The sequence below is a fragment of the Salmo salar genome, chromosome 09 (assembly GCF_965601325.2).
Source record: "Salmo salar chromosome 09, fSalSal1, whole genome shotgun sequence".
NCBI classification, from domain to species: Eukaryota; Metazoa; Chordata; class Actinopteri; order Salmoniformes; family Salmonidae; genus Salmo; species Salmo salar.
The window spans coordinates 117,251,945-117,269,386 of record NC_138299.1 but is presented as its reverse complement, the minus strand read 5'-3'; the positions used below and the strand labels follow the sequence as shown (position 1 = coordinate 117,269,386).

At 44.6% G+C, this 17,442-nt stretch overlaps 1 protein-coding gene across 1 annotated transcript in view; it reads right to left on the bottom strand.

The window, feature by feature from the left end:
- Nucleotides 1-2,829: 2,829 nt before the first annotated feature.
- Nucleotides 2,830-17,442, bottom strand: part of rsrc1 (arginine/serine-rich coiled-coil 1) — a 195,952-nt gene continuing 181,339 nt past the window's right edge. The window contains 3 exon segments of the mRNA NM_001140733.1: nucleotides 2,830-3,299; nucleotides 6,872-6,988; nucleotides 8,447-8,553. Coding sequence (NP_001134205.1) covers nucleotides 3,207-3,299; nucleotides 6,872-6,988; nucleotides 8,447-8,553 — 317 coding nt within the window. The 3' untranslated portion in view covers nucleotides 2,830-3,206.

Genomic DNA, 17,442 nt, shown 5'->3' with positions numbered 1-17,442 from the left:
ATGTGGCTGACTGATGTAAGGAGCACCATCTGCTGAGAGTAACCAACAGATCCTTGAAGCCCACCATCAACATACAACACACACACATGAGCGAGCACACAGTCACACACCGGGGGCACACACTGAAACAGAAAAGAGACAGACTGGTATGCAGATGTGTAAAATCATATGTGCTCGAGTATGCATATGACAGGGAACACACCCACTTGTAATCATGATGCACACAACAACACAAACACAAGGCCATATAAATAATAATTCATTCAGAAAAAAAGAAAATAGGAACACTTCCATATAATTTGCCTATAAAACTTGAGGTATGTTCACGCTCACAGTGACATTTCACTAGTACACGGGCAGCCTGGGAATACGAGAGCTAACCACGATCCTCCATCTCTTTCCAAGTCTACCATCTGCCCCAGCCCACAAATAGAGCTGCAGTCTGGACCTGGCTAGCCCTCAGCCACCCCACTGCCCAGACAGTAACACAGAACGCTGGGCTCTATTTGTGTACTGTGACTCACCTGACTCTCACAGGCAGATAGGTCAGCATTATAAGTCATCGGAGCTCTATTAAGAACAAGGAAAATAGATCTGACATCTGAGGAAGCTGGACAGCCATCTTATTGTCCTAACACATCTCCTAAAGTTTGCTGACGACACAACAGTGGTAGGCCTGATTACCAACAACGACGAGAACGCCTACAGGGAAGCGATGAGGGCCCTGGCGGAGTGGTGCCAGGAAAACAACCCTTAATTCGATGTCAACACTATGAATGAGCTGATTGTGGACTTCAGGACACAGTAGAGAGAGCATGCCCCAATCCCCATCGACAGGGAGAAGAGAGGGTGGAGGGTGAAAAGCTTCAAGTTCCTCGGCACATCACTGACAATCTGAAATGGTCCATGCACACAGACAACATGTTGAAGAAGGCACAACAGTGCCACAACAGTGCGTCTGTGTTGCCAAGGGCTTATATAGAAGTCAGTTCAATTTGTGACGCAGATCGCTCTGCAAGTCCTGCCTCTCCTATCTCCTCATTGGTTTATAGAAGCAGGTACCCACGTGCCATTTCCTCATTGGTTATACCCACGTAGGCGACTGAAATGACGAACGAGGTCGGTGGTGGTAATGCACCTAATTTATGAAAGTTGCCAATCTCAATATAAAGTCCAGATAGTCAAATAGCCCTTACACAGCCAGGAGATGTGTTGGGTCATTGTCCTGTTGAAAAACAAATGATAGTCCCACTAAGCGCAAACCAGATGGGATGGCATATCGTTGCAGAATGCTGTGGTAGCCATGCTGGTTAAGTGTGCCTTGAATTCTAAATAAACCACTGACAGCACTGGCCATTATTCTTTTCAAAATTCTTCAAGCTCTGTCAAATCATTGCTAGATAACCATTTAAAAAATTGACATATTTTGAAGCAGATTTAAGTCTAAACTGTAACTCGGCCACTCAGGAACATTCACTGTCTTTTTGGTAAGCAACTCCAGTGTAGATTTGGCCTTGTGTTTTAGCTTATTGTCTCTGCTGAATTAATCTCCCAGTGTCTCATGGAAAGCAGACTTAACCAGGTTTTCCTCTAGGATTTTGCTTTTACTTAGCTCCAGTCCGTTTCTTTTTTATCCTGGAAAAATTCCCCAGTCCTCAACAATTACAAGCATACCCATAACATGATGCAGCCACCGCTATGCTTGAAAATATGGAGAGTTGTATGCAGTAATGTGTTGTATTTGCCCCAAACATAACACTTTGTATTCAGGACAAAAAGTTAATTGCTTTGCCACATTTTTTGCAGTATTACTTTAGTGCCTTGTTGCAAACATGATGCATGTTTTGGAATATTTTGTAGTCTGTACAGGCTTCCTTCTTTTCACTGTCAATTAGGTTAGTATTGTGGAGTAACTACAATGTTATTGATCCATCCTCAGTTTTCTCCTATCTCAGACATTAAACTCAGTAACTGTTTTAAAGTCATTATAGTGAATTCCCTGAGCGGTTTCCTTCCTCTCCAGCAACTGAGTTAGGAAGGATGCCTGTGTAGTGACTGAATGATACACCATTCAAAGTGTAATTAATAACTTCACTATGCTCAAAGGGATATTCAATGTCTGCTTTAAAAAAAAAAAGTCCCATCTACCAATAGGTGCCCTTTGCGAGGTATTGGAAAACGTTGCCTTTGTGGTGGAATCTGTTTGAAATTCACTGCTCGACTGAGGAACCTTACAGATAATTGTATGTGTGCGGTACAGTGATGAGGTAGTCATTCAAAAATTATGTTAAACACTATTACTGCACACAGAGTGAGTCCATGCAACTCATTATGTGAATTGTTAAGCAAATTGGGGTATTATGTGTAGGCCAGTGGGGTATTATGTGTAGGCCAGTGGGGTATTGTGTGTAGGCCAGTGGGGTATTGTGTGTAGGCCAGTGGGGTATTGTGTGTAGGCCAGTGGGGTAATTGTGTGTAGGCCAGTGGGGTAATTGTGTGTAGGCCAGTGGGGTATTATGTGTAGGCCAGTGGGGTATTATGTGTAGGCCAGTGGGGTATTATGTGTAGGCCAGTGGGGTATTGTGCGTAGGCCAGTGGGGTATTGTGCGTAGGCCAGTGGGGTATTATGTGTAGGCCAGTGGGGTATTGTGTGTAGGCCAGTGACAACAAAATCTCAATTTAATCCATTTTAAATTGAAGCTGTAACACAAAATGTGGAAAAAGTAAAGGGGTGTGAATACTTTCTGAAGGCACTGTAGCCTAACTGAGAAACATCAGGTTCAAACAGTCTATTAAACAGGAATCAGTCTACTAATCAAGGCTTTTCTTCACCGGGGAGAATATTTATTCAAATTTAACACAAACACAATTGATCAACGTTTGATATATCCAACAGACAATGCACATTTTCTGTGCATTTCAACAACTCATTTGGGATAAACAAATCAACTATATATGAATCTTCTTAAAAAGAGAAGTTTCTTGACAAAAAGTCTGAGGGAAGTCCAGTGAATGAGAGGTTCAATAAACATTTATAAAGGTTTATGTTTAGGAACTATGTTCCTGACTGTGACCTGACAAGGATAGACTAGAGCCAGGTCACATGGTCAGGAAAAACCCTTGGCCCTACTCATGGTGAGGACAGGTGGATTTAGTCCAGGACCAAAGTTTCCTCAGTTCAGACGATTCTATTGGTCCGGGTCCAATCAGGGCACAGGACTTCCCATGAGCCTCTCCTGGCGGAGGGACATCAGCCTGTTGAGCCACAGCTCCTCGGCCTTCTCCTTGTCCAGGAACAACTAGAGGAGAATACAGAAAGGAGCAAAGCACACTGGTTAGACACATGGGTAGATAACTTTTATGTCTGGTTGTTTGTGTATTCTGTTATCTGAGGGGAGATGTGTGGTTGAGAAAGTGAGGGATGAGTGGGTGCAACAATCAGATAATCTATACTACATCAGAGGAAGACTTTAGGTCAGTAGAGCAAGGTGTACATGTGTCTGTGTGTGCGTGCATGCATGTGTCAAAACTGTTCGCTGCTCTGGCACCCCAATGGTGGAACAAGCTCCCTCACGACGCCAGGACAGCGGAGTCAATCACCACCTTCTGGAGACACCTGAAACCCCACCTCTTTAAGGAATACCTAGGATAGGATAAAGTAATCCTTCTAACCCCCCCCCTTAAAAGATTTAGATGCACTATTGTAAAGTGGTTGTTCCACTGGATATTATAAGGTGAATGCACCCATTTGTAAGTCGCTCTGGATAAGAGCGTCTGCTAAATGACTTAAATGTAAATGTAATGTGTCTGCAATGGGGGAGCATGGGCGTCTGCAATGATCCTGACTGAGCTCACTCTGGTGTGGTGCTCCGTCATACAGTGCCACCTCTTCCCGGCGCTCAGTGTGCTTTTTCACACAGGATGTGTCAAAGTGAAGCCCCACCCCACAACCGGTCTGGGCAGCACACCTGCCACAATGGTCATAAGCCTGACACACGGCCCCTACTGAACTAACCCAGCATTGACCCCAACCTGGCACATGGCCATAACTTGACCATGAGTCAGTCACAGACCAGTGTTGATTGAAGATAATGGTATAGGAAACCTACAAAATAATAGCAAGAACCCCCTCTGCAGTTTAGAAAATGCTGTCATAATGTTGTGCTGATAAACATTTACAATACATGTTTAACATTTTGCCTGCCATGGTCCTACGTGGCTCAGTTGGTATGAACATGGCGTTAGCAACAGCAGGGTCGTGGGTACGAATCCCTATGAGGGCCACCCACGCAAAAATATAAGCACTCACTGCTGTAAGTCAATTTGGATAAGTGAGTGCACAAAACATTAAGAACACCTGCTTTTTCAATGACAGACTGACCAGGTGAAAGCTATGATCCTTTATTGATGTCACTTGTTAAATCCACTTCAAATCAGTGTAGATGAAGGGGAGGAGACAGGTTAAATAAAGATTTTTAGGCCTTGAGACAATTGAGACATGGATATGTGTGCCATTCAAAGGGTGAATGACACAATACTTAAGTGCCTTTGAATGGGGTATGGTAGTAGGTGCCAGGCGCACTAGTTTGTGTCAAGAACTGCAACATTGCTGGGTTTTTCACGCTAAACAGTTTCCCTTGTGTATCAAGAATGGTCCACCACCCAAAGGACATCCAGCCAACTTGACAAAACTGTGGGAAGCATTGGAGTCAACATGGACCAGCAACTCAATATGAATGTTTTGTACACTCAGTGTATATGTGGCTAGCGCAGCGCAACCAGTGGAATAATCCCAAAAAGTGTAAACCCCACTCACCAGGAACTTCGGACAGGCTCAAACGAACGCTCAAAGTATTTAAAAAATAAATCACTTTTTGAACCCAGGTCAGATTAGCCATGATGGGATACTACTGGGGCTGCATGGCTGTGGTGGGTGACAGAAGACAACTCACTGGACAGTTTATTAGGTACACCCTGTTCACGAAAATTGATCACTCCTACATACAGTGAGTCACGTGGCCGTGGTTTGCTATATAAAGCAGGCAGACAGGCATCGAGGCATTCAGTTACTGTTCGATTGAACATTAGAATGGGCAAAACGAGTGACCTAAGCAACTTTGAGTGTTGTATGATCATCAGTGCCATGCGCACCAGATCCAGTATCTCAGTAACAGCTACCCTCCTGGGCTTTTCACACACGACAGTGTCTAGAATGGTGCGACAAACAAAAAACATCCAGTCAGCGGCAGTCCTGTGGGCGAAAACAGCACGTTGATGAGAGAGGTCAATGGCAAGAATAGTGCAAGCTAACAGGCGGCCCACAAACAGACATAACGGCGTACAATAGTGGTGTGCAGAACAGCATCTCGGAATGCACAACTCGTCGATCCTTGTCTAAAAACAAGAGGAAGTGCCTCCAGTGGGCACGCGATCACCAACACTGAACAATTGTTGCGTCATGCTGTTGACAGTCAGGATTTGGCATAAGCGGCACAAGTCCATGGACCCATCCTGCCTGGTACAGGTTGTTGGCGGTGGAATACTGGTGTGGGGAATGTTTTCCTGGCACACATTAGGTCCCTTGATACCAATAGTGCAACAAACCTTTGACACCTTGTAGAATCCACGCCGCAAAGATTTCAGGCTATTCTGGAGGCCAAGGGGGGTCCAACCCGGTACTAGATGTGTGTACCTAATAAACTGTCCGGTGAGTGTGTGTGTCTAGTATATGGATTTTTGTATGGATCATTTATTTTCCCCATTGAGTATCATGTGCAGCACACTAAGAAGTAGGAACACAAAATTCCAGTATCTTTCCCAAAATTCCCTGGTTATCCAAAATCTTTGTTAGAATTTTGAAACCCGACTAAGAGGCCTACATTCTCTGCCTTGATAAGAAAATTTGTCAAGGGAACCATATGATTACAACCCGGTCACACAATTCACTTAAGGCAAATGTAAGTGCAGGTTTCTATTTTGTTTTCTACTATTTGGAGGTTAAAGGCACCCTAAAGATCCACTGCAGCCTTTCACAGAGCCCGGGCCCGCCTGACAAAGAAAAACCCTTCAAAAGACAGATCACCTCCATCTCTTCATATCCATTGTCTCTGTGTGTATATAATGATGTTTGATTTATCCAACTTGAGTCTGATAGCTTAGGAGAGCTAAATATGCAGTGTCTGGTGTGTAATGGCCTTGTAAATCACTCATCTCTCGCCTTAAACACGACAACGCACACACACACACAGCCTAAACCACAGTATGGGGTGTACACCGTTCGCCGTGTGTTATCTAGGGTTCGACACGATGACTAGATCAGTCCCCCCACCCCCATGGCCCAGGTTCTGGGGTGTCGCAGCAGTAACGAGTTTGAGATGACAGTATCTACAGTAGGGGTAATGGGGAATCATTATTCCTGATTGGCTCTCCCCCGCCTGGGGCATATTGCTGCCATAGATCAGGCTGTCGTAGGCTTGATCTGTATGTGTCAGGGCTAACTCACTTTCCCCCGCGGGGAGATAAATGACTCCACACAGCTCTTCCAAGGAGGAGGGGGGGGGGGGGGGGTTTAAAGTTAGGCTTCATTTCCTATTCTAAGGCCTGACTCTGTGTGGATGGAAATGTTTGATTGTCGTGGGGTGTGTGTGTGTGTGTGTGTGTGTGTGTGTGTGTGTGTGTGTGTGTGTGTGTGTGTGTGTGTGTGTGTGTGTGTGTGAGAAAGATTCTGAGGGAACATGTGTGGGTGAAGTGGGCCCAACACCCTGAGACAATCTATGCAATACTTCAGTAACCTTTCATATTCCTCTGTGTGTGTGCATTTGTGTGTCCCAATCAGAAAAGAGTGCGTGTGTTGTGATAGGGGAGAACTTACACTGGGGTGTGCTAGCGTGTCGCTGTCGTTGTAACGGATCGTGGTAGGTAGAGAGCTGATGTCTGTTAGGAGCAGAGGTGGGTCGTCCGGTTCCTGCTCGACTTTCACTGACTCGGTCTAAAAACACATACAGAATGACAATTGATCTAACATTACACAAGGGCTGCAAAATTCCCAGGTTCTCCAGATATCCTGGTTAGGGGATTCTAGACTTCCTGCTTATTCCCTCCTAAATCCAGGAATCTTCTAGTCGGCATTTCTGGAAAACCTAGGAATTTTGGGAAAGTAACCAGAATTTTGGAATTCTACTTCACACCAAGTCGGATTACACATATCAATCACATGGTATAGTAGTGTAATATCCCATTTACTCATCACATCAAATTGTCTGACGAGAACAGCAAATGTGCTGCTTGCATAAACAAGTTAGAACACTAGTGCAGAGGAATGACAAATCCAGCAGATGCAGTTTCGTGTTTGGCCAGAAGATGGCAGTGTGAGTATAGGTCTGAAGTATTAACTGGGTCTTCTGAGCTGTGTGTGTGTGAGCACAACTTTGTTTAACACATTCACTTCCTGCAGCCGGGAGGGACGCCGTTTTTACCCTTTTAAAAAAAAAATCTGTACGGTTTTGTCTTTCACTTCTTTTCTTTGGCGTGAATAAATAAAACCTAAAACTGAGGAGGGTGTAGATGCATGTGTGTGGAGCCTGATGGAAAATTGTCACCCGAGTGGGGATGGAAGGGGGTTAGAACTTGACTTACACCCTGTATCCTCATTATTTTATTAGGGCCTCTATTTGAAGATGCCAGGTGTACATCGGTGGCTAATTGAGTGCTAACTGGAGAGGGCTGCAGGTGTTTGGCCTCTGGGAGCCTCTGGTTAGGGAGCCTCCGGTTAGGGACTGCGCTTCTGAGCTGAGGACCCTTAACTACAAGAAGTACCTCAATTACATTTGAACTTTGGTCATTTAGCAGACACTCTTATCCAGAGCGACTTACAATCAGTGCATTCAACTATACCCTATCACGTCCCTTTGCCTGTCACACCACTTATACAGGCCAGGTAGAGCTGTGATGAGTGAACGAGAGAGAGAGATAAAGAAAGAAAGAGCAACAGCACACAGAGCGATAGACACAGGTCCCGGTCCCAGTGCCTGGTGTAATCTATCAACCCGCTCCACTTGGACTGTCACCTTTAGTCCTAACCCTCCCAGGATCGGCAATGATTGCCAACAAATCTAATATCCTCCACGTTTTCTCAGGCAGGAGCATTTCAATAATGACTTCTGTGCTTCTGCCGCTGTGCCTGTGGAGACACAGAGAGAGAGGGCGAGGGACAGAGGCCCGCCGCAGTGGCTTTTGTGGCGGCCGAGCAGATCAAAAAAAACTGTCCCGGAAGGCCCCCTCTCTCCTCCTGAACAAACGGATGGAGCAAACGGCATTGAATGGGAATGGTTTAATTTGGGTCCGGGAGCCGCCCTCGGACAGATGGAATAAAAACTGGAGGGGGGAGGAAAAAAATCAAATAAGAGAGTGAAAGAAGTGAACAGAGAAGGAGAGAGAGAAAACGCACCTTGACACCGTCTCGGGATGATTTGAAAGCCTGGGGAACAAAGGAGTCGCTCTCAATGGCCTCAATGTCCTTTATCCTTCGCACTTGCTCCGCCAGCGACGTCCCCTCTGGAAACAGAAACACAGAAAGAGAGCGAGAGAGGAGGAAGAGGTTAGCAGTGTTAGGGGGGGAGAGGTCACACACACTGGGATTTGTTAGCCGCCCTCGAGTCACGTTGACACAGCAGGGACATCAGGGGAAGTGAACCAAATACATTTAGGATGCTTGACTCCAGGTTGATGTCCAGGTTCTCTGGTAGGAATGCTCTTTGGCACCTGCTAAGAAATCTCTGATGTGACCAAATCTCTGTATTATTTTAAAGGAGAGATTAGATAGGGGGTCTTGACAGGGGTCAGGACTGGGGCCTACCTCCATGAAAGAAGACAAACAAACAACAAAGAAGGTTGATCAGTCTCAAATGGCACCCTATTGCCTATATTGTGCACTACTTTGACCAGAGCCCTATGGGCCAAAAGTAATGCATTTGGGATGTATCTGAGGATCACAGTATATTTAGGAAAACTATAATTGTGATATATTGGATGATCAGTCATTGCCTCAAAAGCCCTGTCTATGAAATTAAGAGTAGTTTCATTTCACCAGGCCCATCCCTCAGCTGTTTACCAAAACAGAGGTGGGGTGTCCGCTATGTTATTGTTTCAACTGTTGATTCCCCCTTTAGGCAAATCTCAGTAAGCACAGCCGATTCTCTTACAATGAAACTATTTCAAGTGTAAAAAATCTAAATAAATCAAAATTGTACGCATCAAATTAAAAAGACGTAGTCGGAAGGCACATTTTTGATTTATGAACGTGTCTGGAAAGGCAGGAACTGTAAGAGTCTGAACAATACTTTTCTTCTTTCGCCTGTCAATCTCTCCACCAATCAGTCAATATTCATCCCTCGCTTACCTATCCTTTTATCCTCCCCTGCACACTTCCATCTATCTAGCTGTCAATCTGAGACACTCCTGTCTGAGTTCCATGTAGAAGAGAGGTGCAGAGAGAGAGACCTCCAGTGAGTCTGCATATGCTTCAATAACAGAAGCTGCGACTACAGTACCTTGTAGGGAAATTAAAGAGTTTCAATGAACAGGTGTGGGTTGTAATGGCTCACAATGAATAACACAGATGTGTAAAATCGAGTTCGCACAAGAACACACACACGGACAAATACACACTCACACAAACAAATACATACACTCACACAAACAAATACACACACTCACACAAACAAATACACTCACTCACACAAATACACTCACTCACACAAACAAATACACTCACTCACACAAACAAATACACTCACTCACACAAACAAATACACTCACTCACACAAACAAATACACTCACTCACACAAACAAATACACTCACTCACACAAACAAATATACTCACTCACACAAACAAATATACTCACTCACACCGAAGACGCACCATTTGAGCTAATGACAGGAATGAAATGCATCCATTAACTGCCACAGAGAAGTTGTCACAACAGATCTTTCTGGGGCGCGTGTTTAATGAATAGATTCATATTTGTTCTGGTTTTCATTTGGTAAATGTGAGCGGCACAGCAACACACACACTTCTCAATTTTTGCCTCAGTCCACACTGCAGGCACACACACACACACACACACACACACACACACACACACACACACACACAGTGAGGTAAAAGTAACAAAATAGGAGGACATAATGTTGTTCAAACAAACTTTGTTTCCATTTCTATTTACTGGGATAATTGGACAACTCCACTGACAACTGGAATTAAGCCTTCCATCCATGACAGTATGTCTTGTTACGTGAGGAGAAGAGGAGCAAGAAAAATAGTTATTACCATGAATGTGCAGCAAGATGGAGAACGGGAGCGCCGGCCCAATATCCTCCTGAAGACTGTCCTTCACATGACAGCCACAGCATCATCAGGAGTATTGTGTGCGTATGTGTGTGTCCAAGTTTGAAGGAGAGACAAATCCGTCAACTGGTCAACCATGAATCCCGTTTTTTCAATCAGTGATCGATGAATTCACTCTCCGCACTCTGAGGTAAGAGTCTTAATAAAGGACACACACTAACACACACACACCATAGCCCCCTCCCACCCTATCTGCCCAGATATATCAATGACAGCCCGTCGAGCAGGTGACAGAGTGGACGGACGAGGCCCACGGAATCCATTAAAGCCTCATACTTTTTGACAAACACATTATTGGTAGATAAAATGACTTCCATATGCGGTTTGACAGATGTCAGTGGTGAAAGAGATGTATTTCATAGAAAAATTAAAAATAATGGACTTTGAGAGAGAAGGCCGGGACCAGCTACAGACCAGACAAAAATCAATACCCGCGGTGGCCGAGCAGCGGAGTGGAGAGCAGGGAGGTCAAAGTTAATATTGAACATTGACACATTATCCGGCTAATTAATTTAGTGGCGTGACTCGATTGTCCCCACATTACTGGCAGAGCTCGTCTGTCGGCGATGAGAGAAAGACAGAAAGAAGCGAAAGGAGGACATAAAGAGACAGGAAAAGACTAGAAAGATAATGCCTTCGATGTACAGCACGTTAACAACTGCTCAATATTTTCATTCAACTGCAGTATGATTCTCAATACAGTTATCCATCCAAAAATGGTTATAAACAGTGAAGTAGGCCTTTAAATGGTCTTACTACCATTATGAGTGACCTGTTGGGGTGTCAAACCAGAATGATCAATACACTGGACCATATTGAGAGTCCTTACATTTTTCATCCTTGTATTCACTGGTTATAATGAGCTTAATAATGGTTAGTGATTGATCTGCCTCTTAGGCTGTTTGTGTATGTGCATGTGTGTGTGTTAAGTCTGTGGGATGGACAGAAAACACTTGCAAACTCATTACCAAAATTAGTCCAACAGCATCCTGATGAGCAACCTGGAATCAATAGCGTATTGTGCCCTCAAAATAGCTGTTTGTCTACTTCATTGATTAAGAAGGTGGAGAAGAGAGAAAATCAGTAACACCAATGAAAGAAAGCAGATTTCCTGAGCCATCCGGGACAGAAAGTGTGTGTGTGTGTGTGTGTGTGTGTGTCAGAGAAAGAGAGAGAGAGCGAGCAAGATGACGTTTCTGCTGCAGTGACAGAATCTAAACAGAGGATAGCGCTGTTTTACTACAGATTTTTACAGGGCCAGACCGTTTGTCAACCCTTGTGTCAATCAGTAACAGCGAGAGCTGAATATATTGCTGCTAATGATTAATTCCAGTAATTGAGCGCATACCTCGCAAGCTAAATTACGACGGCACTCATTTTGCCCGAGCAAATAAATAAGAGAAACGAACTGTACGTTGTGTCGAGGTCGGTCACAGATTAAAAGTACATTCAAAGGTGCTTTGGAGTTATATTTGCGGTAAGACAAGCAAAGACCACCTCAATGGTGACATGAAAATAAGAAATAAATAATGTGAGCGGGAAAAACGGCAAATTTGACTACTGTTGACATGGCGGATGTAATTGGACAGAGTAGAGCTGGCTTTGGTTGGGATGGCTGGCGCTACCACAGGGAATGATCCTACATGGTCCTGTTGGTCCATAGCAAGACTCCTGTGGTTTCATAAAATAACACAAAATAACACTGCATTTTAACACAAACACCGCACCATTAAAGAAATTGCATGTACAGTACATAGGGCAAAAGACAGCCAGACAGAAACACACACCCTGCCCCATCAGTGTCCCGGCTCCAGTGAGTGCCAGAGCCCCCTGCCCCCCTCTTAGCACTGCAGTAAAATATGTAATTCAATGCTCAATTTAGGGGATCGCCTCGCATTCGATTTTTTTTGGCTCGCTAATTGATAGAAATTAAGGCATTAATCAAGCCACTAGCCATCAGTCAAGCTGCGGATGATGAATACAAACTTTCATAATAACCACCTTCCCCATTTTAGGGCTCATTATCATACATTTTTAATGCAATTATGCTATTCTTTTACACTGAGCTCATAAATTACCAGCTCTTTTGTTGCCGGCTGGCCTAGTAAAATCTAAAGTAATGCTTTGTAGTCTGATCTTTAAGGCAATTACTGGCTTCTTCAGTCTTTCATCTCCCTGCATTTCCAATAACCCTGCCTCCAATGATTTATCCCTGCCACAACCCGCCAACACACACTCACGCAGTCATGCACATGCACACAGAGAGACATACACAGATACTGTACACACATTTTTACTCACCTCTGTTTACCATCTTCCTTACCTGTACGCCAGGATAACAGAGAACCGGAGCAGCTATGTTCCTATTGGTGGATCCCCTGTGGGTCTTGTCCTACCTGTGGGTCTTGGCCTACCTGTGGGTCTTGGCCTACCTGTGGGTCTTGGCCTACCTGTGGGTCTTGGCCTACCTGTGGGTCTTGGCCTACCTGTGGGTCTTGGCCTACCTGTGGGTCTTGGCCTACCTGTGGGTCTTGGCCTACCTGTGGGTCTTGGCCTACCTGTGGGTCTTGTCCTACCTGTTGTTTGCGTAAACTCGCGCTAAGCTAAGTACACAGAACACACGTTTCACTTGGCATCAAACGGTTCGTTTCATTCAGCGCTAGGGGGGGATTGACTGTAGCACTTCCTTACGCATCAAAGTGTTTCTTCTTGAGGCCTAAACATGTTGTTTAATACATGACTGGGTCTGGGAATACGTTCAAACTAATCTTCTCAGTCCGAAAAAATCAAGTTATCACTAACCCAAAAATCCACATTCAAACCAAATGTCCGATTATTGAAATAAAGCAACAGCGGAGCAAAACCAGGTCACCTGTGCAATTTTCATATATCTGTCCGAACTGAGTTTATGCATGAGGATACATATCAATTCAATATCATCTTAAATTCCATTAACCAGCATTCACACGAAAAGACACATTTTTTATCTATCCATCTGGCCCTGTCTGTTTCCCCAAAGTGAAGCCCCAGTGATTTAGCTTAGCTCTTCATCAGTGTAAACCAAAGCCATTGTGTGTGTGTTAGTAATGTGTGTGTACGCACACGTGAGTGCTACCTGCAGGTATTTATCTCTGCACAGATCACTCAGTAAATCTTAAAACACATTCTTAGCCAGCCCATCGCTGCCCAGAGAAAAAGCAAAAACAGAAACAAAGGCTGGGTTATTAAAAAGATGTCTGTCCCGGTGGTCAAGTAATAGTTCTGGACTGCATTGATTACGGCGCGCTGACAGCTTCTGATGCTAGCCCTGAAAGTGCATCAAGTGCGTAATGAGGAGCTATTAGGCCCATCGATTTGCTGATTTCAATTGATAGCTACCAGGCCAAAGCGGCACGTCAATATTTGCATAACTAATACCCTGCTGCCTGTCTGCTGCTCCCGGCCTTGACAAATGAGATCTCAATGAGGGGAGGAGAGGGAGTTGGATAGAGAAAGCAAGGAAAAAAGACAGTGGTAGCAAGAGAAATGGGTGAGAAACAGAAAGAGTAACACAGAGAAAATAACATCAGATGGGTAAATAACAGCAGATAAAAACCAGTGCAAGTTGACTCAACCCATCATTATAATGAACCACATAGCGATGATATGACTATCATTGCATTCCAAGAACCATTATTGGAAAAAGAGGGGTATGTGTGTGTGCAAGCTGTCCCATAATAGAGTGCTACAAAGCGTTTGTCCTCTAGAGAGGGATCACCCATACACTTGATAATCCAACTCAGGGGGGAGACATAATAAGTCAGATATTGTGCTGTGTTGAGCTGTGATATGTGCTATGTTGAGCTGTACTGTGATCTGATATGTTTCGTTGTGTTGTTATATGCTCTTATGTGATGTGTACTGTTTTGCTGTGCTGTGTGACAAGTTGTCTTACGCTGTGCTGTGTTACGTTGAACTGTTGTGTTGTGACAGAGCATGCTGCCGTGGGGTGCTGTTGTGTGATGTTACATTCTGCTCTGTGATGTGTTATGTTGAAGTGTTGTGATCTACAGTACTGCTGTGCTATGCATGCTAACACATCATGCTGGCCCCTGTGGCTGGGGGTTTTGAGGGTCATACCAGGGAGACACATCGGCAGCCTGGGCCAGATGTCCAAGGGAGGGATGGGACCGCCCAGTACCACAGCAGGTGACCGAGCTGTTCTACTGACCCTGCCACAGCCGCATCGCAGGGTCCCCATGGGACCACACACACACACAGCTCCTTATCAACCAAGCATCCCCTCCTCCTCAAAACACACACGTCCCATCAATACGTAAGTGACGCGTGCCGAGCCCCCATGGTCCTAACATCCTTATCACTGTGTCAATTGCCCTGGGTGGACCCTCTCCTTGATCACTGTCATTTTCAGTGTGACCCCTAAAGTCGCTTGTCACAACACTAATGTCCCACATACACCAATCATGACCACCGACCTCTGTGTAAATCTGGGAGCCCCACTAGCGACTCAGGGGATCCCCTCTATACTAAACCCAATGCTCACTCTGATGTCCTAAAGTATCACAATACTCAATACAATACAAACTGAACAGCAACAAGAAAGACTATGACAGCCCTCTCCTGAGCCCTGAGTTTTACCTGAAGCACAGATGTGTTTAAATGACATTGTATTAATAGCAATCTCGTCTTTTCAATGTTTTTTATGTGTAGCCTACATTTTCAGTAGGGTTTAAGATGGATGGATGTACGGATGGTTGAAGGATAGACAGACGGAGAGATAGATGAAGGTTGGATGGATGATCTCCGGCCCAGAATTTTTCCTGAGTACGTGACCCCATATTGACAGCCAGTGTCCAAGTCAGAGCAGCTGAGGACAGACACCTTGTGCGTCCTGGCCTCGCCAATGTCTCCTAGAGAGATAAGCATCATATCCACTCTTCACTCAATAAAGGGACCAATAATGAATGAATTACCCTAACACAGAGCCTAATGACAGGCAGACACCGCCGCCACGCGCCCAGCCCCTCCTATCTCCTCCAACATCTCTATTTCTAATTTCCCATCATCCCTCTCTCTCCTCAATCAACCCCTATAATCAGTGGGGTGACACTCCACACCTGTCTGCAGTCTGTTATGGCTATAGACCTTGGGATCAGATAGTTACAGAATGATGCCATGTTGCACACACACTTTTCACACTCACTTTTTTGCATAGAAATAAAAATTAATATCAAGGGCGTCTCCATTCAAGTCAATGGTGGCATGATGGGTGTACTGGCAGCTATTTTGTGGGTACCCATGCCAGCAAGTAAAAGCAGGAAGTGTACCCTTCAATCTGTGCTGTGATTTGTTGAGTCAACTCAACTGACATTACAAAAAATACATTCCATTGCATGAGCCACATCAGTTAGTATTATTTGAATGAACATACATTACCATGGCAATCCAGCATCAGTTGATAAAACATTGCTAAATACCGTGGAAATTATTGCATTACAATACCAGGTAGCCATTGTGAGTGTACCCATGAGTTTATCAGTCAATTGCCACAGTCAGCGATTCCAAGCCCATTCTTTTCATTCTTATTTCTATGCTTTTTTGGGTGTATGAATAGAGTGGAGGACATTTGATAATGCAGCACCTATTATTTTTTTCAATGTGAATTCCCTATTAGCTGTGACTTTAGCGATAGCTGCTCTTTCTGGGACCCACACAAAACACAACAATCATTCATACAGTCGTGGCCAAAAGTTTTGAGAATGACACAAATATTAATTTCCACAAAGTTTGCTGCTTCAGTGTCTTTAGATATTTTTGTCAGATGTTACTATGGAATACTGAAGTATAATTACAAGCATTTCATAAGTGTCAAAGGCTTTTATTGACAATTACATGAAGTTGATGCAGAGTCAATATTTGCAGTGTTGACCCTTCTTTTTCAAGACCTCTGGAATCCGCCCTGGCATGCTGTCAATTAACTTCTAGGCCACATCCTGACTGATGGCAGCCCATTCTTGTATAATCAATGCTTGGAGTTTGTCAGAATTTGTGGGTTTTTGTTTGTCCACCCGCCTCTTGAGGATTGACCACAAGTTCTCAATGGGATTAAGGTCTGGGGAGTTTCCTGGCCATGGACCCAAAATATCGATGTTTTGTTCCCTGAGCCACTTAGTTATCACTTTTGCCTTATGGCAAGGTGCTCGAAAAGACATTGTTCGTCACCAAACTGTTCCTGGATGGTTGGAAGAAGTTGCTCTCGGAGGATGTGTTGGTACCATTCTTTATTCATGGCTGTGTTCTTAGGCAAAATTGTGAGTGAGCCCACTCCCTTGGCTGAGAAGCAACTCCACACATGAATGGTCTCAGGATGCTTTACTGTTGGCATGACACAGGACTGATGGTAGCGCTCACCTTGTCTTCTCCGGACAAGCTTTTTTCCGGATGCCCCAAACAATCGGAAAGGGGATTCATCAGAGAAAATGACTTTACCCCAGTCCTTAGCAGTCCAATCCCTGTACCTTTTGCAGAATATCAGTCTGTCCCTGATGTTTTCCCTGGAGAGAAGTGGCTTCTTTGCTGCCCTTCTTGACACCAGGCCATCCTCCAAAAGTCTTCGCCTCACTGTGCGTGCAGATGCACTCACACCTGCCTGCTGCCATTCCTGAGCAAGCTCTGTACTGGTGGTGCCCTGATCCCGCAGCTGAATCAACTTTAGGAGACGGTCCTGGCGCTTGCTGGACTTTCTTGGGCGCCCTGAAGCCTTCTTCACAACAATTGAACCGCTCTCCTTGAAGTTCTTAGTGATCCGATAAATGGTTGATTTAGGTGCAATCTTACTGGCAGCAATATCCTTGCCTGTGAAGCCCTTTTTGTACAAAGCAATGATGACGGCACGCATTGCCTTGCAGGTTGACAGAGGAAGAACAATGATTTCAAGCACCACCCTCCTTTTGAAGCTTCCAGTCTGTTATTCGAACTCAATCAGCATGACAGAGTGATCTCCAGCCTTGTCCTCGTCAACACTCACACCTGTGT